We start from the raw sequence: 26,017 nt of genomic DNA on the forward strand, positions 1-26,017 counted from the left end.
TTCATGATCGATTAATCTTGTGACTATTTTCCCCATTAATCAAATAGTTGTTTGGTCCATAAAATGGTGAAAAATGTTGATCAGTGTTCCCAAAATGATGTCCTCAAATATTTAGTTTTGTCCACACCTCAAAAAATCTTAAGTTTGCTGCCAGAGGAGTAAAGAAACCAGAAAATATTCGCATTTAATGAGCTGAAATCAGATTTTTTTAAAATTAAAAATGACTACAAACAGTTATCAAAATAGATGCAGATTAATTAAATAGTCAATTAATAATAGTGATTTATGTTTGTTGTTAGGTTGATTAGTTTGTCCAGCTGTTCCTTTGTCGTGCACAGTTTATTGATAGATTAATTCAAAGCAATCGCAATAGCGCACGCCTGTGTCTGAGTGTGTGTAGCTGTGATGAGTGCTGTTGTGACTGTGACGTTACTGTCTGTCGCTGCGTGCGCGATGTGCAGAGCATGTATGTGAATGTGACCGGCACAGAATCAGATATGTGACGCTGCCTGGGCAGTCACTGGTCAGGGATGGTCAAGCTCCATCCAAGCCTCCCTACTGTACTGTAAGGAAGTCTGTAAACACTGAACGCTGTCGATATAACCTGCTTGTTTCATACCTGTTGAGAACCTGCCTCAAGTGTAGTATTATTGAATCTAACTCCTCACCACCCATGTGACTTTTTCTCCACAGTCTGAGGTCAGCCCGTGTCAGAGGATCTGAATCCAGCGGCTGGTTTGTAAAACCTCTGCCCTGGTCTTCTGTGGCCCTGCAGACAGCAGCTCTGTTTGCACTGTGGGGTGAGGTAGTAGGTTGTATAGTTTTAGGGTCACACCCGCACTGGGAGATAACTATTCAACCTACTGTCTTTCTCAAAGTGCCAAACACACGTCCCAGTCGAGCCTCCGGCCCTCCGACCGCAGTGTTTGCACGGATCAAGATGCTTCATCCCAGCTGCTCACACAGAGTGAGGTAGTAGATTGTATAGTTGAAGGGTAGTGATTTTGCCCTGTTTGGGAGATAACTATACAATCTATTGCCTTCCCTGAGGAGTGGCATGTCTTCAAATAGAACTCTGTAAACCATCCACACGTATCATGTGTATTCAGAGTAGGGCTGAACTTTGAAATCAAATTATTATTTAAATTGCAGCATGACCAAGTGCAGAATCTAATGACAAGACCTATAATTTTTTTGATAAAGGTAAAATATGTCAAAACATACCAGTATGAACAAAGCATTGTGGTGCTACAGAGATGTCCCAGCCTACGGATCATTTTCTCTAGATCAGTGTTTCTCAACCCTGGTCCTCAGGTACCCCTGTCCTGCATGTTTTAGATGTTTCCCTGCTCCAACACCCCTGATTCAAGTGATCAGCTCGTTATCAAGCCTCTGCAGAAGCCTCATAATGATCTGGGCCGTAAGTTGTGTCTTAAGGTCTCCTGGGCTGTTTCCCAGCTCTGGGAAACAGCCGGTAAGCTTAAGGGAGACCTTAAGTTACAAGTTACGACACATGTAGCACTACGAAGGCTCTGGGAAACAGGGCCCAGATCATTTGAATCAGGTGTGTTGGAGCTTATTTACAGGGAAGTAACTAATTGCAAATACTTTGGCACTGTGCTATAGTAGATTTTAACACAAATAATGAAAACTGCATAAAAGACGTAACAACAAAAATGGTGACAAAAAAAACAAACAGCTGGTAGAAATATCCTTCAGAGGACAACTTTTATACTTTAGAAGTTGAATCAGTACTTCTACTTTTACCAGTCTTTTCTTAAACAAGTATCTGTTCTTCTACTTGAGTAAAGAATGTGGACTTGTGCCACCTCTGCTTGTTTTGTACAGACCTAAACGTTTTATTTATTTTGTGAAAATAAAATTAAAAACTTAACATAAACCATAAAATTGTGACGCATTGCAATAGCTGTAAAAAATAAATTTTTTTTGTTTTTTTGCATATTGTTCATTCGTAATTTAGAGAGTTGATTGTGAGCAGCTGTAATGACTGAACTTGTGTATTTCCACAGCCATGAAACAGGATGTTTTTTTTGTGTTCCATTTTAGTTTTGTATCCTACTTTTTAGTTTCTCCATATTTTGCTGGTCAAATGGAATCTGCTATAGAAATTAAAATAAAAAGGAATTCATTGGTGAAAATAGTTTTGCCTTTGTGTTTTCAGTGTAAAAACAAATTTTCTGGAGCTTTATAACAAATTCTTACACAATATGAAACTGTTCTGCACTAAGGCTTAATCAGGATGGTACAGATGTCTAGGGCTGCAACTAACCAACTAACAATTTTCATTGGTGGTAAAACTCAGTTATTTTCTCAATTAATTAGTTAGTTAGTTTGATACAGAAAATTGTGATCAGTGTTTCCCAGAATCCCAAGATGACGTCCTCAAATGTCTTGTTTTGTCCACTACCCAAAGATATTCAGTTTACTGTGAGAGAGGAGTAAAGAAACCAGAAAATATTCACATTTAAGAAACTGAAATCAGAGAATTAAAATGAGTAATGATTAATGAATCCTGTCACAATCTTGTCACATCTATGTGCTCCAGCATCTCTTCAACCTATTTTGCAAATTGTTCCTGTGATAATTATTACCATTATTAATTGGTATTCATTATTATAATATTAATTATTGATATTTTTTGTGAAAAAATACAGAAATAATTAATTGCCAAAATAGTTCATTAATTTTGATTAATAACTGATAAATCATCACAGCTATACATATGTCTATTGATAGTCTAATATTCTGTTTCTTTTTCAACTAGGACAGAAAACTGACACCAAAACACTAGTTAGATAGACAGATAGTTGAAGAGATCAGGTTTGGGTCATGAAGTATTACAAATAAATAGTAGTAAGTAGTAAAAATATTTCACTGAGATCTAGTGGAGTGATGTGGAAAGTCAGAAAAGGCCTGCGTGCCCACTCTTCCTGCTCTTGTGTTTTAATAACAATAAAGCTTCTGTATGTTTGTCTCAGTCCAACAGGTGATACACAGCTGACTGTAAAATGACAGAGATGTCAATCAATCTCAGAGTGAACACGCCCACGTGGTCCTGATCAGAGTAGTAGTTCCACTGTTGAACCAGCAGATGGTGTTATAACCCTTTAACTCACACTGAGGACCACCATGAAGAATAATTGTCATAAATGATGACAATAATCTGGTTGAATGTTGACTAATAGTTGCTGTTAGATGTTATTAAATTCTTGTTGCTTTGATTGTCCTTTTTTAAACAAATGAAGCATTTTATGGCTGAACTTCATTTCCCCTGATTTTATATGTGTACATATATATATATGTACATATATATGTCAAAATGTCTGCATTATATGTTTAGCTTAATAAAATATACTTAGAGTATTATTCAGTATGCAGAATGACTTGTATTTTCAGCCAGACAGATACTGGACTTTTGGGGCTGATGCCGATACTGGAACTGAAATGGTAAGAAAAAAAAGTATCAATATCAAATCAAATATAATATACATGATCATCTATTTGTATTTTTTCATAGATGTGTATAATTATTACAAATAACAGTGAAAGTTTACTCTTTCAGTGCTCTGATGTCATTTTGGATTTTATATATATAAATAAAGAGTATTGTCTAATATATCAATGTTTTTTGTATTGTTTAATATCACTATTGGCCCCCAAAATCTAGTATGGGTCAAGCTTGGTTACATATCTAAGTTCAATTCAGAAAAGGGCCAAATATACATAAAATGCTGCCTGTAAAAATAAAAAGTTAAAATAGGTTTTCATATTGGCACATATTGGACAACATATAACCCAAGACTAATATAGACTGTTACAGCTGTGATAGGCCAATATCATCGATCAATATATCAGTCAGGCTCTACTCCTTTTGTTTTTAATGAAATGATTGGTATATTTGTATTGATGCATTAAGCATTTTAATGTTGAAGTTGGTCTTTCTGAAGCTGATTGTATATATATTAATAGAGCATATTTGTCCAATATATACATTTTTTACTCTCTATCAGTATCGGCCCCCAAAATCCAGCATGGGTCAAGCTCAAATATCGGCACATACTGGACGACATATACCTGAGACTGATATCGATCAAACCAGCTGTGATAGGCCAATATCATCCAAGCGTAATATCAGTCAGGCTCTACTCCTCTTTTTATTTATTTTTATTATTAAATGACTGGATTATGTGTATATGTAATTAGCAGTTAGTGTTGCTGAAGCTACATTATATAATGTGCCTTTTTTCAAATTTATATCAGTGCATCATATCAATAGGATGAAAATGTAGTGGCGTAGAAGTATAAAATAACATAAAATGTAAAGTTAGTTCAGCTAAGTTGAAAAGTATTTATCTACTGCTCAGCTGAGGTGTAACAGTTAATTGGATTACAGAACTGAAGCTCAGCTCTCATCACATGAAATGTGATCAGATGCAGATGGAGGAGGAGGAGGAGGAGGAGGAAGAGGAGGAGGGATGTTTCAAAACGTGCCAAGATAACAGTGAGTGGGTGGGAGGGGCGTTTATTGTTGGAAAGTGAATAAAAGCGTGCTGGTTGGTGGTCTGTCAGACATGAAGTGAGCCCGGCTCATCCACTGTCCGTCAGTCCGGGAGAGGAGCTCAACATCTGTCTGCAGCTGTGTCAGACAGTCCGGACAGATGAGCTGAGCTGAGCGTGTACCTGCAGGCTGAGTGTGTGTGTGAGCGGCTCAGAGGCAGATCCTCTGCAGAACACGCCCTGATACAAAAGGTAGACACACACATACACACACACACTCACTCAAACACACACACACACACACACTGAGGCTGATCAGTGAGGAGCAGAGCCGCTTACCTGGAAACACCAGCAGCCCCAATGCTGCAGCTCAGGCTCTCAGCTCCGGACAGCTACCAGATGAGATCAGGACGAGCGTTTGTCCCGAGGAGGAGCTTTAATCCCGTCTGCTGCAGCCCGGTGGGACACCTGGACACCCTGCGGGACTCCGCACACGAGTAAGGCAGAGCGTGAACGCACCGGCGGGGGCTGAGCACCATGAGCAGGAAGACACGGCGCTGGATTTTCCACTTTTTCCTCTGCCTCGGAATAGTGTATCTGAAGATCGGGTGAGTTCGCAGGATGTCCTGCAGGTGTCTGCGCTGTCTCACACAGACACGGTTCACATTTTAACACTGGAGCTGGAGACATGTTGCTGATTTTAAGACAATTTGATATTTGAATAATGTTTTCCACCAATGTCGGAATGAGAGCTGCTGAAAAACCAGGGGCCCCAACATGAACTGTAGGGTCCTTTCTATCTGCTCCCCCTGCAAGTGTATGGAGTCATATTAGTGCCATAAAAGAGAATAAATCTTGAATAAGAATACAAAAATAAATGTGATAAAAGGAAAGAATAATAATTATAATAATATAGTAATTACAAGCATTTTGATTTATTTTCACTTTTTTTTATGACTGTATATAGTAATTTATATATTTTTAAACTATAGCCCATTTTTGAGAAATGGAACAAATCACATCCTATCAAAATAAAATAAAAACCAAAACTTTAAAAATTAGTAATACTTTTTTAGTAAAAATTCATTCATTCTGTGGCTGTGTGGCTCCGTTGGTGGAGTGTGTCCTCCATGTCCTGGGGCTGTCGGTCCCCTGCAGCGGCCGCCAGCTCAGACCGTTCACTGCGTCCCCAAAAGGATCACCCCAAAAATAATAATAATAATAAATTATATGTATGAAATTCATGTAATGCATAAAGTGCTTGCTTTAATTTTTAATTTTTTTTTTATTTGTTTAGTACCAGAAAACACAAGAATTCACAACTTCAAACAATTTAAAAGTGAAAGGTTCAACAACTTCAAAATCTAAAACTAAAAATATCTCCTGGTAACACAGGTTTAAAAATGTGCTGTTATAATCATCTCTGTGTAAAATCTTTGTTTTTTAAATGAAAATGTTGGCCCTTTAAAGTTGTGTCAGATTTTTGTCAACTCTGTCAGATTTGTACAAAAACATGATTTAATCAGGCATGAAAAGGTTCCTGGTTTAAAAAAGGTGAGAATACTGCTCAAGCATTAGTAAACTTGCTATTTTTTTTTTTTTTTGTGACAATTTAATTAAATAATATTTCTATCAGATGTGTCTCAACATAAAATGTCAACTCTGTAGTCCTTCTAAATCAAAGCTAAATTAGAATTGTGGTTTAAAAATGTGTATTTGTTTAGGATTAAGAAAACTCTGAGACACTTTAAAAAATAAAATGGCTGCTCTGTCAGATTTTTCTGTTCTATATTTAATAAAGCCTATTAACCTGTCACAAGGTTTAATAGCCAAGAGTTTGATCTTTAAAAGTCTATTTTCAAACATAATTGAAGGATAAAATTCAAAACAAAACACAGTTTTGTCCCAATTCTCGAGAATGAGTGATATATACACATTTATTTTTTGCATATAATTTGCATACATGTACATATATTTTTTTAGGGTAGATGCTATTTGCACCTGGGGTGAAATAGCCAATGTGGCTATTTACACCCCGATGTGTGTGTCTTAGTAGGGCAGACACAAGCACCCACATGTCCCGAGCTCCCAGCACTGCGGTTTTTGCACCCGGGGTAGCTATTTACACCCCAGGTGCAAAAACAGAGCAGAGACAAAGCATGACCTTTTCCTAACTCTAACCAAGCAATTTTGTTGCCCACATCTAAATAAACTTTGACTGCAAACTAAACATAATAACAAAAACTGTAAATAATAATCTAAAAATTGTGCTGAACCCCTTCATCCACAGAGCCTCTTCAACAGTCATTTTTTCTTTATTTACAGCTCGACTAAGCGGTTCAGATGTAATTAGAGAAATATCAGCCGTGTGCCTTTTCTCATCCAGATGCAAATAGAAACCATATTTTTTAAATTTTATAATGTCGTCAATTAATTTTTATCCCTTCATTTCTCTTTATGCTTTTCACTTTTGCTGTTCCTTGAAGGACCAAGCTCTCGATCAGCAGGCTTCCTGACCAGGCTGACTCCCGCACACATGTTGACTGACGGAAAAGAGAAAAACAATAAATAAATTACATTATATAAAAATAATTGAATATTTTTTTAATATACAAAAATAGTAATGTTCAATAAGTATTTAGTAGTTTTGTGTTAAACATGTTTTCCACCATAAATTATTATATATTTATATATATATTTATATATTATATATCAATTATATACAGAAATAAAAGTGAAAAAAAAAGAAAACTCTTATAATTATTCTATTATATTTAGTTATTTGTCTTTATATTTCCACATTTATTGCATTTATTCTAGTTTTTGGCACTCCTAGGACTCCATACCAGTGGGGTTGTAGTTAAATTCATTGACCTTATCTGTTGAATGTCATCAGACCTCATACAGTTATTATACTTGTGTGATAAAAAAGAACATTGTCTCATATTCAGGTCTGTGTTCAAACACCTGCAGAGCCGCCGTAGAAAAAAAAAAGCCACATTTTAACCTTTCACCTTCACCGCAGGGGTCTGTCATCGGTGGTAGCACTGGGAGCGAGCATCATCTGTAACAAAATCCCCGGCCTGGCCCCCCGTCAGAGGACTATCTGTCAGAGCCGACCCGACGCCATCATCGTGATCGGAGAGGGAGTTCAGATGGGGATCAATGAGTGTCAGTTTCAGTTCAGACACGGACGCTGGAACTGCTCGGCGCTGGGAGAGAGGACCGTGTTCGGGAAAGAGCTCAGAGTGGGTACGTCGCACTTTGATTTTATTTTAACAAGCTGTGCAACAAAGGGAAAACACTTAATGTGTAACTGAATATAGCAAACTCAGGGTTCATATGTCATACTGAATTATTATTCTGTGGAGCTCTGTGATGGATTTAAGTCATTATATTGCACTAATTCTCATATGACAAGACTAATATTCCCACAGTAGTCTATACAGTTACTATGGAAACCTGTTTCCACCGATGTGATGACAAAAAAATAAGATCCTGTAATTCAGTATAATGAGAAACCTCGGAATAATCAGTTAGTACACAGTGGTAGAAAGATCACTGAAAATCTGTTCTCAAGTACAAGTACTGTTACATTACTAAAGTATCAAAAAGTAAAAGTACTGGTGTTACTTTTAATGGTTGATGTCACAGTCACCTCTCTAAATTAGGGTTGGAAATTTTGTGCATTTTCCTTCACCGATAGTTGAAAACACTATCAATTCATCAACCATTAATAAGATATTAAAGATATTAAACATGTTTTTCAATTCTCATTTTCATTTTTTTTTTCTTTTTTTTTGTCATTTTAAGTCCAAGTTTAATTTTCCTAATACAACAGATATCTCCACCAGACAAAGCAATGTCAAATGAGGTGCAAATTACTGCCATGACTATTGATTAAATATTCATGAATACATTTTTAATTGTTTAAATTCTTAACAGCAATTAATGAATTAATGATTAACCCTCCAAACCTGTGCTGCTGCAGCTTTTTGTTTTATTTTTCGTTTGTATGTCCTTGTTTTCATTGGTCTGTTTGGAATCAGATCACCTTATTGGCTACTAAAATGCATATTGATTGATTGAATATTAATCCAAACTGTATTCAGTACTCAACTATGATTTTAAATGTAACTGAGTAGATTACATCTTGTAATGCATAGGTAAGTAGGCAAGTAAAAGTACAGCCTTGAAAATCTGCTCATAAGCACCTCAAAAAGCAACTTAATTATAGTAATTTGAGTATTTGTAATGAGTTACTTTTCCCCTGCTATAAGTAATAAGTTAGTATTTCAAAATAATGCATTAGAAGGTTGAAATAATGAATCAAGTGCCTCCAAACAATGACTTAGTGTGTAAAAATAAACAGTTAATATCTCAAAGTAATGACTTAGTAGCTCAAAATAACAAGTTAGCATCTCAGAGAAATGAGGTAGTACAGACCTGAGCAAAATACAGCCTCCAAAATGAAAAATCTATCAAAAACAGTCAATAGCAATTGGCTTACCATTAAACCATTATCAGACCTTTATTTTGAAAGGGTTCAGTGCTGTGTTCATTGGTAATGATAATGAACTGTATCTTTAATATTAAACTGTAACTTTATTCACTCAGTGCTGCACATCCATGTTGTTTATGTTCTTCTTCTACCGTTGCTGCTACCATCTTTGCAGCAGCCTGCATGGTTCACTGTAAAACATCAAGGTTTGGACATTACCAACAAAATATTAGTCCACAATTCATCACATGGAAATTCAGAAAGGGTGACCAACAGTAGAAGTGGCCTATACAGAACACTTCTGACCATCCCATTATTAGAGATCTGGTCATTATTAGAACCTTATATCATTTGTGTCTGGCCCACGGCAGCCTGATCAATTTGTCATGTGGCCCCCCATGAAAAATAATTTCCCACCCCTGAGTTAGTAGCTCAAAAATGATGAGTTAGCATGTCAGAATAACAAGTTAGCATGTCAAAATATCTGAAAATAATGATTAAGAATGTCAAAATAATGACTTAATATGTAAAAATACTAATAATGAATAATGACTCAAAGGGACAGTTCACCCCAAAACCAAAACTTAAAATACATATTTTTCCTCTGACCATCTATATTGTCTTTCTGCAGTAAAATCTACCGGAACTACTTTCTCTCATGCTAGAAAGAAAGTAGTAGTTCCTACATGAAACTGCTCACAACAAGGTCTGTAGATTTTCTTGAGTGATATTTGGAAAGAGTGACATTTAGTCCCATTATATTGTAGAGAAGGGAGACATCTCTACAGCTTATATCTCCAAAACTCTGCAACTCACACCAAAACTGTGTAGGGGATTTTGGGGTGAACTGTCTCTTTAAAGGATGTTTTTTTTTTTATTACATTGGCAGATATGGTCTTCCATACAATTACAGTGCAGCTGAGTATGACTCTAAATGTTATTACAGATTTACTAGAGTTGTTTTAGAAGGGAGGAAAGCTGCTAAATGCTCCACTTCATCACTGAGTTCTTCCATCAAAGACATTGTTGAAACATGTCAGCACGCCTTGATCTTCATAGTTACAGCACTCACAAGAGTGTTCCTATCTAATAAAATAGTTATTACTGAGAAATAAGCTGTTTTGTTTTTAAATTGCTGCATAATAGTGCACAGACAGCAGGATAATTGTGTGTTTCTTGCACGCAGATAGAAGACACGGCATGTCTTCTTCATGTATTGAGTTGTATGTTGTCTTTACTGTTTGCACTGTCCAAGGAAGTTTTTTAGGAAGTCATGAAAAAAAAAAGTTTTGGAAATTGCTGTAATTTGCCCAAAAATAGTCCAGAAAGACATTCCTCTGAGGTACTCGACCTCTGACACTCTGACAAACGTCAGCGAGTCTGAAGCTCAGACTCTCTGCATCTGCTTCTCGGTGGGAAAATAAGCCACAGATTTGATCCTGTGTGTGGATTGTGGAATAAGGCTCGAGGCGATGCTCGCTCTGAAGACAGGACTGCGGAAATAAGCAGAGAATCATATTTAACACACTGGTATTCCTCTGTCTTGTCCTTTAAGTTCACCCTGTCATCTCGGAGACAGATGCAGAGCCCGGGTGTCATTTTTCACGCCAAGTGTCATTAAGGATTATAGCTCACATCTTGTTCGAGCCTTTAATTTGTGCTGATTGCTGCATTGTACATGATGGCCTCATATTAAATGATATTGGCTGAGATGACTGCGGTATTAGCTGCAACAAATAGGAGTCTGAATGTGAGATCTATAATTTGATATGTGAATGATGCAGGTCAGTATAAACAGTGATAAAGCTTCCTGTTGTTATAATGCATGAGGTAGTCTGTGATGGTAACAGTTAAAGGGATAGTTCAAATTATTTAAAGTATGTACTGTCAGTGTATTATCCACTGTAGATGGCGGTGGGCACACCTCCAGTTTTGAGAAGCAGCATTAGCACCGGTGTAGGAAACTAGAAAATGAATTTTAGCCACCTAAAAAAATGCTGACCAAAAGAAAATTAATATCTGTGTAAGCAGACGTGCTATTTAGACTATTTCTCACCATCTTACCTTTCTGTCAGATAGACTTTTCCAGCAGGAAACCCATGTTATATAAGGTGAATATCGCACTACCCAGAGCAACCAGACTCCATTGACAAAATCAGTAATTTTATCTCACAGAACACAGGAGTTGCTGATCAACTGCTGCCTTGATCAGTTAATTTGTTTGTATCATTGTGTAACTTGGTGAATCCAGACTAAAGTTTTAACACACAATAACAAAACCTGACTAACAGATAAATACAACAGTTGATCAGCAACACCTGTGTTCTGCAAAATAAAATTATTGATTTTGCCAATGGAGTTTGGTGTCTTTGGAAAGAATGATGTTTGACCTATATAATGGCAGTTTTCTATCGAAAGCCTGTCTGACTACAAGGTAATGTGGTCAAAATATTCTAAATATAGTGTACACTTACTGATACTGATACTACACAAACTGATAATGATTTTTTTAACTGGCTAAAATATGTTTTGCTTCTGACCCTGTCCACTGCAGGACATTGCTTAGCTTCTGTGCTTGTACTCCTGCTGCTTACATCTATTCTAGTCAAATTCCTTCTATGTTTATATATATTTCGCCAGACAGATTTTTCCAATGGGAAACCACTGTTATATAATATACAAATATTGCTCTCTCCAAAGCAACCAAACTCAGCTGGCAAAATCAGTATTTACACCTCGCAGAACACAGAGGTTTCTTGTCTACCGCTGCCTCGATCAGTTAGTTTGTTTGTGTTATTGTGTGACTTTGTTGTTTTAAAAGATTAGTTCGGATTCCCTGGAATCCCACAAACTAACAGTTCAGTACAGCAGTAGACCAACAACAACTGTGTTCTGCAAAGTGAAATGACTGATTTTGCCAATGAAGTCTGGTTGCTTTGGAGAGAGCAATATTTGGCTCATATAATGGTAGTTTCCTACTGGACAAAGCTGTCTGACAATGCAATGAAAACTTTCTAAATATAGTGTACAGTTACTGCAACTGATATTGACCAACCAATCTCCATTTGCAGAATCTACATTTTTACCTCATAGAAGAGGGGGGTTGCTTGTCTAACGCTGCCTCCATCAGTTAATTTGTTTGTGTTGTTGTGTAACTTTGGTGTTTTAAAGGGTTAGTTTGGATTCACAGACGTCACACAATAACACAGACAAATGAAGAGATCAAGGCAGCAGTTGACCAGCAAATCCAGTTCTGCAATAGAATGGCTGATTTTTGCCAATAGAGTCTGGTTGTTTAGGAGAGAGTGATATTTGGCTCATAAAACAGTGGTTTCCTGTTGGAAAAGGCTGTCTGACAGCAAGGCAAAGCTGTGAAAATATTATAAATATAGCGTACACTTATATAGACTGTTTTAAAATCCATTGTGCTGCTGACCTTGTCCACAGCAGTACATTGCTGCTACTCTTGTAGCTTATGTCCATTCTATATCTGTCACCATAGAGAAATTTCTTGTATGTGTAGGTGTATTTGGCCAAAAAAAACTATCATGATTCACCAAACTGGGGGCGTGTCGAGTCCAAATCTACTGTAGTTAATACTCTGGAGAAGTACCTCATACAACCTCCCTTCAAATAATCTGAACTATCCCTTTTAAGATGATACATTGGCATCATTTGTCTGATCATTTCAGTGTGTTTTATCATGAATATATCCTGTAACTCTATGCATTTCTCCACCTTCTCTTGTCACTTCATAGCTTGTAACAGACCTGCATGCTCTCTATCCACTCTCAGCTAAGGCACCTTCATGTATGTTCATAAAATACTTTTCCCCCAAAAGCTTCAAGTTCAGACACGTACTTTCTTCTAGGTTTACAAATTTACCTCCAGGTCTTGCAGCTTTGGCAGGGAGACGTTTTATGTAGAATGATTTTTAGGCCGCTGCTTCAGGCAAGAGCTGCGCTATTTAAAGCGTATCGTCAGTCAAATTTAAACAGAGCTCATTTCGGTCCTGCAGAATCCAAATTTTTACCCAAACACAGATGAGAATCAGGCCGAGCTCCAGGTCGGCAGGAGCGCCGCTCGGGTCCAGCTCCCCTGCACAGAGTCTGTCTGAATCCATTGTTTTGTTTCAGCAGACTGGAACACTGATAGCTGACAGAATGCATCAATTTGGGATTGTTGTTGGCACTGATGCAGCAATGTACAGTATTTTGGCATTAGGATCAAGTATCCTCCCCACCCACTGAGCTGGCTACTTGAAATAACACTCTGTGGGTACTGGCTGCTTCTTTACAGGCAGATTACAGAGCTGGTTTAATATCTCAGGTTTACATGTTTGATGCCAGGATGTTTCCCTGTGTGATGATCTACTTTACACTTTACACTCCAAAATCAACAGATATATCAAACATATTTTCCCTGGCCTGTAGTACTATTTATCCATCTGGAGTTTTCAAGATATTGGCTGTAGAGATGTCTGCCTTCTCTCCAATGTATCTGGAACTCAGTGGGACTCATCTTGTGGTGCTAAAGCACCAAAAAAGTATGTTTGAAAAATTTAAAACCAGAGGCACTTTCCAAATATCATGACCTGGTTACTCAAGATAATCCACAGACCTTGTTGTGAGCAGTTTCATGTAGGAACTACTTTCTTTCTGCAATAGGATCTACTGGAACTACTTTCTTTTTTCGTTTGAAAGAAAGTAGTTCAGTACTTTAGACACTGTTAAAATTTTTCAGATGTAATTTTTGGTGCTTTGCTCACCGCAAGCTGAGTGCCATCTAGGCCCATTACATTGGAGAGAAGGCAGGCAACCCTATGGTCGATATCTCCAGAACTCTGCAGCTCACACCAAAAAAAAAGAAGAAAAAACTAGATGGATAAATACACTACACTACATGCCATGGGAAAAATATGCATTCTTGATTTTGGGGGTGAACTGTCCCTTTAATGAAAGGTGAACATGAACCTAGCAGCAAAGAATGACATTCTCTTGTTCCAGCAAAACTCAACATTTGTGCATAAATTTCAACATCTGAAGGAGAATTGTGTCAGGTGTCAGTTCAGGTTTTTTGAAGCGGGAACGTACTAATCCATAGTCAGTGTATTACCTACAGTAGATGGAAGTTGACACACCTCCAGGCAGCAGTACCAGTGTAGGAAGCTAAGCAATGAACTGTTGTGGACAGGGTCAATGGCAAAATGTATTTTGCCCCCTATAAAAATCAATATCATAACTTTTCTGGGGGGAAAACCACTAAGCCAAATATCACCCTCTCTGGCTTAACCAGACTCCATTGATCAGATTTGCTGGTCAATTGCTGCCTTGATCTGTTATTTGTCTGTGTTGTTGTGTGACTTTGGTGAATCTGAACTAACATTTTAAAACACACAATTCACACAGTAACACAAACAGACTAACCGATCAAGGCAGCGGAAGATAAGCAACACCTGTGTTCTGTGAGGTAAAAATACTGATTTTGCAAATGGAGTTTGGTTGTTTTGAAGAAAGTGATATTAGCTTGTCTAACAGTGGTTTCCTGTCAGAAAAAAACAGTCTGATAGCAAAGTTAAGCAGTAAAAATATTCTAAATGTAGCATACACTTAAACTTAGCTACATTGCTTAGCTTCCAACACCGCCATCTACTGTAAGTAATACACTGACTATGAACTATCCCTTTAAATGTCTAAAAAGTTTGTATGGCAGGCTAATTGTAAAAGATGATGACTTTATTGGAGCGTTTTTGCAGCCTATGGTCATTTTTGGATGTTTTCCACATGTGCTCCAACAGATATTATCTCTATTTTAATTAAAAAAAACGCAGCTGACCTGAAGCACTCAGATTTATGGAGTGGAAATCCATCCATGTAGGGAGGCTCCGCATGCCTCTCAGACTCACCTCCACACCATGGATCCCGGAGTGACGGCGGCTGGGACAGGAGCCAAAACTGATGCCTAAACATTTAATCACTTATCTCCCACTGAATGGACTCAGAAACATCTGTACCAATCAGATGTGCTCAGCAGAACAGTACAGTCTGAGAAATAAAGGTGCCAGCTAGAACTATAAAGGGTTCTTCAGCTTGTCTACAAAGAAGAACCCTTTGGGGTTCATGGTAGAATCTTTTATGAAGGTTCAACTTGGAACCCTTTCAGAGAGTACTACCTAGAACCCAAAATAAAGGGTTTTACCTGAAATTATTTGTGAAAGGTTCCACACAGAACCCCCTATGAGAGGTTTCCATAGGTTTTATCTCAGTTCTACTGAGAACCTTTTTATACTCCAATGGTTTTATCTAGAACATATTCAGGGGGTTCTACTCAGAATCTTTTTATCTTTCAAGGTTTTATCAGGTACACACTGGAGGGTTCTACTGAGAACCTCTATATATTCCACTGGTTTTACCTAGAACGTACTCAGATGGTTCTACTCAGAACCTTTTTATATTCCAAGCATTTTATATAAAACACACTCAGTGGGTTCTATTGAGAACCTTTTTATCTTTCAAGGGTTTTATCTAGTACACGCCTGGGGATTCTACCAAGAACCTTTTTATCTTCCAAGGGTCTTTTCTAGTACACTCTCTGAGGTTCTACTCTTTATATTCCACAGGTTTTTTGTAGGCTCCACCCAGGGGGTTTTACTGAGAACCATATATCAACGAGTTCTTCAAGGATTCCAACAATTTTCGAAGAACTCATTCTTCTATAAGCGAGTTTTTAATGGAACCTTTAGTCTTACAAAGAACCATTGACAAACCCTTTTTCAGAAAAGGTACTTTAGCAGTGACTGGTTCTGGGTAGAACCTCAGCCCTTCAGAAAGAACTGTTTTGGAGGCCGTATTTCTAAGCTTGTAAATGTGTGAATGGTACTGTTAGATCTACAGATTAGTCAGAATCCTGCAGGTTCTTTGGTCATAACTCATCATAAAGACAATGAAACTGACCTGCTTCCTTCCTCTCACACTGCTCCATTATATTTTCTCCAAGATTCACTCCATCCTGAAGTTTTATCTGCTCTCAGAGAGCTTGATTAATGAATTGGACTTGGCTCGACTCGTGTATTTTATGATTTGGTTTGAGGCAGCTATGTCAGGTATGTAAGGAGGCTTGACAGAGCCTGAAATAGTGAATCCTGTTGTCGTGATTAAAAATGTCTTTTCCTCTTTATCGCAGGCAGCAAGGAGGCCGCGTTCACCTACGCTATCATCGCTGCCGGGGTCGCCCACGCAGTCACCGCGGCCTGCACCCAGGGGAGCCTGAGTGGCTGCGGCTGCGACAAGGAGAAGCAGGGTTTCTACAACCAGGAGGAGGGCTGGAAGTGGGGCGGCTGCTCCGCCGACGTCCACTACGGCCTGGGTTTCTCCAAGGTGTTTGTGGATGCGCGGGAGATCAAGCAGAATGCCAGGACTCTCATGAACTTACACAACAATGAAGTGGGACGCAAGGTATGTTTGTTATTCTCTAGTCTAACTTTTTAAATTTATTTTAACAGAAGAAGAACATAAGAGAATCTAGACAAGTCAGGGAATAATGGCTGCTCATTATGATAATACTGTGAAATGTAAAATGTAACTTTTTGTCAACTCCTTGAGACACACAAGGAGGTTGGCCTGTTACAAGATTTAATGGGCAAGAGTTTGAACTTTTAAAATAGCAAGCAGTACAACTGAAGCATAAAAATCAAAACCCTTTCAAAGTACAGTTTTTCCCAATTCTCAAACACACCACTTGCTGTTCATGGTTGCAGGATACACCCTGGACATACCTCAACTCAGGGTACTTGCCAATACCAAGTACCAATGTGATACCAGCACGCTCTTTTTTCGAGTTTTAAATCTGTATACCTCACTGTGTGGAGCTCCTGGGATCAGGTTCATGTAAGGTACCATGAGGGCAGGGATTATTCTGTCACTAAAAACTGAGCCGGCAGCCTGCCATGACTGAATGAATGTACCTGGTAGAAGGAAGACTGAATTTTATAATGACACTGACAAAGAAACTGTTCTTGACGTGGACTGGTCACATAATGGCTGACACCAGATCAGGCATATCAGATCAGTGCATCCCTAACAGACACATTACAGCCAAGCCAGTCTTCAGTTAAGGGCTGATCTCTCTGAATGTTATCTAGAAATAAAAGGCTTCCATCCATTCAGATTTTTGGGGGATGAGTTGTAGAGTTTTGGAGATATCGTCTGTAGAGATGTCTGTCTTCTTTCTGCAGTAGAATCTACCGGAGCTACTTTCTTTTCTACTAGAAAGAAAGTAGTTCCTACACGAAACTTCTCACAACAAGGTCTGTGGATTATCTTAAGTAACTGGGTCATGATGTTTGGAGAGAGATGCTGATTTTGGCATTTTCTAATGTACTTTTTGGTGCTTTGCACACCACAAGCTGAGTGCCATCTAGTTCTGTTGTATTAGAGAGAAGTCAGACATCTCTACGGCTGATATCTCCAAAACTCTGCAACTCACACCAAAACTAACACTAGCACTACAGGCCAGTGGGAAAATATGTATTTTGGGGTGAACTGTCTCTTTAACAATTTAATTTAATAATTATTGTTATATATATGGTGAATTAATTAACATAAATCATGTAAACTGATATACAGTCTAGGTCATATCATTCAGCTCTGCTTTAGAATATATAATAACTATATATATTTTATAACTGTAAGTTAAGCTACATTCTTTTCCTCCTCTAGCACATAATTGTTGTTTATGATTTGTTTTGCATTTGTAAATATAAAAGTTTTACTTGAGTGGGCTGTGAAGGTGAATGAAGTTTACTGAGGGCAAAGTGTGGTCAGACCCCACAGTCATTCAGAGAACACACGAGTCAAGATGTAACTAACAAGATGTAAGAGTGAGGTGGACCCAGGACCATGACCATATGAGAGTGCATTAGCCGGACTCTGATGTCGTTTACCAGTGGACAGACATAGGGAGCCAATCACAGATCAATAGAAACTGCAGGAATATCCACAAAACGGCCCCACAAGAAAGCAATCTACTGGCAGAGCTGCAGCAGGCACACGATCGATCAGTGGTAAACTTCTAACTATACTGCACAAATGCTTCAAACCCATTAACTTTAAAGGTTAATGTCATGTGATCTGCAACTCACGCATCATGAACATTCAATTAAGTAGAAGTAGATTAATAGTGTAGCCTCTAATAGCATTCTATTGCTAAAACAAAACAGTGTGTCATTTTTAATTTTTTTAAAATAAATTCTACTAATTTGCTTCCTAGATGACAGACATTAGAAGTGGTAAGCAGAATTCAGTATTTTACTCTCTGTAAAAATAAAAGAGGTCATTACAGTTGTAAAAAATAAATCCAAAGTCCCAGTTTCAACACTGCTGTTATTCAAAATGCCAACCTAACAGCCACCAAGAAACTGAAAAAAGCCCAGTTAACTCGACAACTCACAACAACTTATCCAACAAGCTAGTTAATCACCTGAAGATGCTGATGAAGTCATCGATGCCGAAGTTTCGTCGTCCATGGAGGGCTCAGCTAGTTTGGCTCTGGCTTGCTAACGTTAACCGTGGCTGCTGTGGGAGACGTGACTTTCAGGCTTTAAAACACAGTTACACCCTTCAGCTTTCAGTTACATTAGATTAGACACAATGCCCTCGCCAGCTTTGCCTTTCACATTTAAAATATTACAGTGATTGTTGTCTGCGTGAAGTTTTGAAAAGTGTAACCACACTTGCTGTCACTTTTGGCTCGCCATTGCTAGGTTTTCACCCAGATACGCTGTTAGGTACTGAAATTCGGCACCAATTGATTTAGCGTGGATCTGTACTTATTACCAGAGTAAAGCAGAAATGGAATCTAATATTCATAAGTATTTTTAAATTAGTGGAGTATTTAGCAAGTGACAGATATTTCCCTCAAGAGGTGGTGGAGACCAAAACAGAGCTAAAAGGAGACTGCACTGTACTGGACTTGTGATTGATTTTTTTGATTTTTTCCGTTTTTAAATTTTGGTTCAGAGATTTCACATGTTGAAAGGATTATAAACCCTTTTAAGACAGACTTGTGATTTGGCCTATATAGATAAATTTGATATGAAATAACTAGAACTGCAAAAATAATCACAAAATGATCAAAATCACAATATGGCCAAGTGTGATATCCAAGTTGCAGAACCAAAATCCAGTCGCAAGTTTTAGAAAAAAGGAAAAATGTGTGAGAAAACAGCATTGTAATGAAGTACTGTAGTGCTGCCTACAAATCTTGTTCTCCAAATGAAAGAAAACATGTTTGTTTGGTACAGACAACAAATGTCTCATCATCACATTTTTATAGTGTTTTTTTTCAGTCAAAATGAAAACTGTAATGCAAAAATGATCATTCCCACTAATCATATCACAATCACAATCGCAATGTCAGTCAAATAATCGCAACATGACTTTTTTCCATCATAATGTGCAACCCTACTTTTAGAAATAAGAAATAAATACGATTTATTAGTGTACAATCACCTGAAAATCAGAATTGCTGTGTTTTCATTTTAGAAGGCAGTGGTGTTCCAGATGTTTTGTTTCTCTTTCCGGAAATTCCTCTCAATGTAATACTTTTTTATTAGACCAATAAACATGAGAATGTATATTTAGAGGGGTGTGCATATAAAAAAAATTGAGGAGCTGAAGAGTGAATGCTCAGACAGAGTTCATTTCAGTGTCATAGTGGCAGGTTGTGGTGCCATTGAGGAGGAAAGAGGAGTACTTTCATCTGAGGAAGAGGCTGCATACTTGAGGTCTGGCATCAGGCAGAGTGTGATACAGTGTGTGAATCTCTTAATATACACTTACTAAAGTGATACCTCTGTAATTATTGTAGCGAGGCTTTCATGTTAAATTGGAGATGATGTCAGTGTGTGTTTTCGGTGCCAACCTTCAAATTTCTTGAGAAGAATAAACAATAGTGTAAAAGGTGCCACGGGAGGCTTACAGGGGTTCTGTTAGACAAACAATGGCAGCTTCGTTGGCATTTCACTTCACTGAACTCCATGAATTCAGTGTTTGTCAGGTCTCGGGGGCATGACCACGCTAAGCTGTATGCATCCAAGGCTTTTGACAATTACCCCACGAGACTCCAGAAAGTCTGAGGCCACATCACAGCGGAATAATTAAAAAGCAGGGTGAGGCTCCTCTAATGCCAGCGAGGGTTCCCACTCTGTGAGGAGGAAGGAAGGAGGGTGAGCTGATGTCATTCAGCCCGAGGCGCGCAGAGAATACCCCCGGCTGCTCCGCCAGACGCACCGAAAGGTTCCGCTCCAACCCTGAAGAGGCCTTTCACTGCCGCCAGTCTGCTCGCTGTAAAATGTCTCGATGTGGTGACAGACCAAACCGTCTCTCTGGTCACCACAAGGAGTCGTAAATTAACCCAGCTTCTGTCTCAATTTTATCACCTTAAGACATTCATTTTATTCTAACAGCAAACAAAGAGAAGTTCAGTGGTGTTTGCTCATTACTGGTGTCCGCAGTAAAGTCGTCAAGACATTATAGATCTGTGAAAACAAAGATGGATTGTTGTATAGAGGCAGGGGACAAAAGATGCTTTAACATTTGACCCCAAAGTTTTTGCAGACATGCAAACTATTTAGGGCTTTGTTACGTACCACAGTGTGTGTTTTCCGTCGTCACCTGTGCCCAGGTTGTGCACCTCCCCCCTCCTTGAAGCTGCAGTGATTGGCAGTAGCTGCAGTCAATCAGCATTCAGGCCTTGGTGCTTAAAAGCAGGGAGTCTGCAGCTGCAGCAGGCTATTTGTCAGACTTTGGCCTGCATGCTTGCAGTCTAGTCCTGCAGTGAGAGGCTGCTTTGTGTTTCATATGTTTTGCTAGCTTCTTCAGCTAGCAAAGTCACTCGGTATCTCAGGGACACTTGTTGTCTCCTCGTGTGCTCTGTTAGCTTCCCTGGCTTCCAAAGCCACTCATTGCCTCTGTGTCTAATGTGTTTTGCTAGCCACCCTGGCTAGCTCATGTGTTGTTATAGTGTAATCTTATTTAGGAGGTGAAGGTACATTTATTGCTGTTATGTTTGCTTTACTTAATTTGAAGTTAACTTAATTTGCACTTCATTGCGCTCTTGTCACTGTTTTCCCTTCTTCCCTTTTCACCAGGTTACTTTCGGCCTGGTATCTTTCAAAATTGAAAGATACTGTTTTTTCCATTTGAAGTTGTTGTCTTAAACTGGAAGTTGAGATAACCCTGATGGCATCACTATGACATCATCAGGCTTATTATTATGACATACTACAACAGTTCATTTCATCTTTTTATTTTAGATGTATGCAATTAAAATTATGACTAGTAACAATTAGATTGTAAATATCTGATATGGAAGTTTTTTTTCCCCTAAGAATTGTTGTGCAAATACCCAGAATTTTCAGTCTAGATATCAAAAATGTAATTGTGGACATGTCTGAAATGATGTGGACATCTGAAATGACAATTGTAGATAGGAAGAATGTCGTTTTGGATATTTGAAATGTCATATTTGACTAAAGAATTGATTTACAGATCGCTGCAATTCATTTCCAGTTTAGCTATTAAATATTAAAACTGCCACATATTTTTTAAGGGTTTTGAGATATCTTAAATTAGTTTTGACTGGTACAATCAACGCTGTCAATATCATGAAATACAATATCTACAAGCAAGAATGTTATTGTGGAGATCTTTACTTATCACTCTGACCAATGAGAATATAATTTTGATGAGGAGACATGCTATTATGGATTTCTAAAAATATAACTGAAAATAGTCAATGAACCATTTTTATGTCAGAACAGCCTCTCATCTACCTGTGAACAGACAACTACAATATATTTGTGGGTATCTACAATTGTTTGTAGTCATAATTGTAAATATCTGAAATTGCTAGTCATAATGCCAGTTGTGAATATATATATAATGGCATTTTTTGGTGTCCAAAACTAAAATTATGATTCATAATAGTTATAAAAATAGTTACAAAAATGTGAAATGTGAAATTTCCTCTATTGCAGATATACGGAATGTTCTTTCAAAATGTAATTGTAGATACCTGAAATTGAAAACCGAAAGTTATTTGTCTGAGGAAGAATGATGTGGTGGATGCATGAAATGCTCTAATAAATAAACAGTCAAATGTTAAAACGACTTGCCAGAACATGTTATTCCAGTAATGCTAAATGAGAATATAACATACCTCCCAAAACATACCCTCCAGTGTCAGAGGTTTGTAAGATGTTTATCATTCATAACACTGAATCACAGGACACGCATGAAGTTGGAGAGTTTCCATGCTCTTGTATGACTGTGTTTCTTCCATGAGTGTGTTTTGAGGCTCAAGCTGTCTCGTAAAAGAATGGCACATACAGAGCTAGTAGCCATAGGGTGACATACTGTAGCAGCTCTGAGATCTCTGGAATGCTCACATTCATTTGGAATGCTCGAAAACTTTTGTCTCAACCTGTTGAACTATTCATGCAATATGTTAGACTGAGGATTTCTGTGAACTCGGGTGTTTCCTACCTGCTCATTATGGACAGACAGCAACAAACAAACTGTAAGAAATAGTATGAAATGTTATAACTTCTTAACTTTAATCCTTTGACGGTGGAAGACATCTTAGGTAAAGCTCTAATGACAGTTTGAGCTAAAAAAAACTCAAACAAGTAAACAGAAATGTTCTGATAATATTGGTTTATGGGACATTACTTGGAGATGGCAGGGTCCTCTTTTAGGTGGGGCTGGGTATTGTTTGTAAGTTAAGGTACCTCAGCTTCGATACTGGTTCTCAAACAAGACTTTTTTGATACCAAATCCATTTTAACAAAAGAAAATTGCATCATTTAAAGAAACAACCTAGTGGTATAAATAAACAAAACAAAAAACCCAAATGTAACATAATATGATGATTCATTCATTCATAATAATGTAGCACAACGTAATGAAGCAGATTGTAACATAGCGAAACATAATATAGCATAACATAAAGCAGTGTAACATAATGTAGCTGAATGTAACTTAGCATAGCGTAGTGTACCCTAATGTAGCACGACGTAACGTAACATAACGTAGTGTAATGTAGCATACTGTAATGAAATGCTATGGAACGTAATGGGTTTTTCCTGCTTGTCTCTACAACATGTAACATTAGAAAGCCAATCACTGGAATTATTAGATATTGGTACAAGCATGCTCTGTGCTTAATAGCTCACTCTCAAGATTTCCTCCTTAGGAAATCTCAATTTGGTATTGAATGACGAATAATTATTTAATACTCAATTGTATAGAAGCAATTCCATACCCAGCACTCCTTTTGGACTGATTACACAAATTACACAAATATCAGATTATGCACAGACTTGTGTACTTGCCAAAGCCCGATTCAGCATTTATGTTGTATGAGAGGCATTTCCCATACAGATATTTGTATCAAAACAACCATATGGCTGGATTTTAGTTGGGCAGTTGTTACTCTGTACACTTTGTACACTTTAAAAAAACTTCACTTCACCTGAACTTTTCCTGTGTTGTAGGTCCTGGAAAAGGGCATGCGCCTGGAGTGCAAGTGTCACGGCGTGTCAGGATCCTGCACCACCAAGACGTGCTGGACGACGCTCCCCAAGTTCCGTCAGCTGGGATATATGCTCAAGGACAAGTACCACCAGGCGGTGCACGTGGAGCCGGTACGAGCAAGCCGCAACAAGCGCCCCACCTTCCTGAAGATCAAGAAACCCCACTCCTACCGCAAGCCCATGGACACGGAGCTGGTCTACATCGAGAGGTCGCCCAACTACTGCGAGGCCGACCCTTTGACCGGCAGCATGGGGACGCAGGGTCGCCTCTGCAACAAGACAGCACAGCAGCCCAACAGCTGCGACCTGATGTGCTGTGGTCGAGGATATAACACACACCAGTACTCCCGAGTTTGGCAGTGCAACTGCAAGTTCCTGTGGTGCTGCTACGTCAAATGCAACACCTGCAGTGAGAGGACAGAGGTGTATACCTGTAAATAGAGATATTTATTGGACGTGTATTCAGACGCGCAGATAGACTGGACTATGTGTGAATGTGTGTGTGCATGTGTGTGTTTTTAATGTATTTCAAAATAAGAGTTCTCTGTGGCTGATAAACACATGTGGAGGGACTGCCTTGCTGTCTTGGAATCACGATAACCGGTTCCTCCAACGTGTGTTGATTATACTGATGCCAATGGACATCTGCCATAACACTGGACTCAACCTCTGGGCTCATAAAATGTATTTTTATTTTATCATTTGACTGCCTTTTCATGCCCCAGGCTTGACTTCTCTGCAGGCCATACTGGTCTATAGGCATGACTCACCTCAAACAGTGATAGTTGTTTTTTTTTCCTAGACTAATAATTTATTCAATGAGAAAACTACTGATGACTTTGAAAATTCACTGTTGACTAAAACTGGGTTGCACCAACGGTTAGTTCTGATCAGACTTTAGCAAAGCTAGACTTAACATGAATAGATCCAGATTTAAAATTAAGCAGAACTCTGTTGCACAATCAGAAACTAATCTCTGTTTAGTAAATCCATGTTTATGGATGTGAAGTAAGTATGAAAGAGAGAGGTTAACTTTTAATTGTCGGCTGGTTTGTATTCCTAAACAAAATTTTACACTGTGTCTCAATTTGCATTATTCTGTACTTACACTTCCTGTTTTGAATACATTGCAAGTACCCAGATGTTTTACTCAAAACGGCCAAAAAGTTGGGTGTGGGATGCTGGACTGCACACTACTCTTTACAACGTAAATTACATCATTGCCATTGTTTGTTTTTCAGCACAATGCATGATAGTATATGGTGTTTGATTAGTGACCATCTGTTGTAGAGTTTACTTTTCATGATGCATTGTGGGACACTATAGACACTATATAGAGTCCACTATATAGGGTATAATAATTCTCACTATACATTCAGACATCACTACAAAATGGCTCGCTAGCCTATATAGTGGACTGTGTAGTGAGTAGTGACTAATTTCAGACTTGGCTATTGATTGCTAGCTAACTAAAATGTTAACAAAACCTTCCACTGCTTGTTAGCTAACTAGACCTAGTTAGCCCACTCATGGTGTCTCAACAAAGAAGCTTTAATTTCTGCATCTTTTGAGAAAAACTTGTTGGTTCAATGGACGCAGTATGGCCAAATAATAAAAAAAATATACAACAGCATAATAAGAAATAAGTGAGACTGTCTGGCAACAACTGGCAGTGAAAGGAAAAAAGAGACACATCATAAAAACTCATTTGGGTTGAGTGTGTTCCTTAACTTTCTACAAGAAATATCTCAAAAATGCAGTGATTTTAAAAGTGAATCCCCCTCAAGAGTAAGTTTAAAGTTAATACTAGATCCTGTTTTAAATTGGAGTTTAAAGTTTTGGTGCAAGGTTTAGAGTAAAAACTAAAGTGAGGTTTAAAGAGTGATTTAAATGGAATCTGTCTTGATTTTAAGCTAATTTAAAGTTTGTTGCAGCATAATTCAAAGTTAAACCGTGACTTAATAGAACTGAATCCTTGTTGGTGCAACCCAGCCTAAATCTGGTAAGGTTTAAGTTGGTGTAGGTGCCTTTTAGGCAGTTTAGTGAAAAAATATTCAAGTGCACTTACAAGTAAAACAAACTTTCTCTGTTTTTTGTTTAACAAGACAACTTTTGTACACACTGGAGCTGAAAACTGAAATGGTCAGAACTGAACTCGACTGAGTGACATATTTGGGAACCTGCAGGTTATGCAGAAGAACATTAAACTACTGATCCTGGGCTCGGTATGATAGTATTGTTTTCTACTTGTTTCTGTCTCCTCCCCTCTACAGTTTGCTGCTAGCTGTCTGGAAGGTTATAGAGTTTGTGACTGAGCAGCCATATTGACTCTTTAAGCTAAGTTGACACCACCTGAAGCAAACGTGAGCTTCCAGACATAAATTCCCCTTAATGTTGGTTGATAG

The 26,017-nt window shown here is 38.2% G+C and overlaps 1 protein-coding gene across 1 annotated transcript; it reads left to right on the plus strand.

Annotated features, from left to right (window-relative positions):
* The first annotated feature begins 4,579 nt into the window (after nt 1–4,579).
* wnt7aa (wingless-type MMTV integration site family, member 7Aa) lies at nt 4,580–24,793 on the plus strand. Its single transcript, XM_084726850.1, has 4 exons — nt 4,580–5,126; nt 7,544–7,770; nt 16,202–16,473; nt 23,574–24,793. Exons 1-4 carry the CDS (start codon nt 5,056–5,058, stop codon nt 24,051–24,053), a joined length of 1,050 nt encoding a protein of 349 aa, XP_084582976.1. The 5' UTR covers nt 4,580–5,055; the 3' UTR covers nt 24,054–24,793.
* Nucleotides 24,794–26,017: the final 1,224 nt, after the last annotated feature.

Source organism: Lutjanus erythropterus, chromosome 2, assembly GCF_056507025.1.
Source record: "Lutjanus erythropterus isolate fLutEry1 chromosome 2, fLutEry1.hap2, whole genome shotgun sequence".
Taxonomy (NCBI): domain Eukaryota; kingdom Metazoa; phylum Chordata; class Actinopteri; order Lutjaniformes; family Lutjanidae; genus Lutjanus; species Lutjanus erythropterus.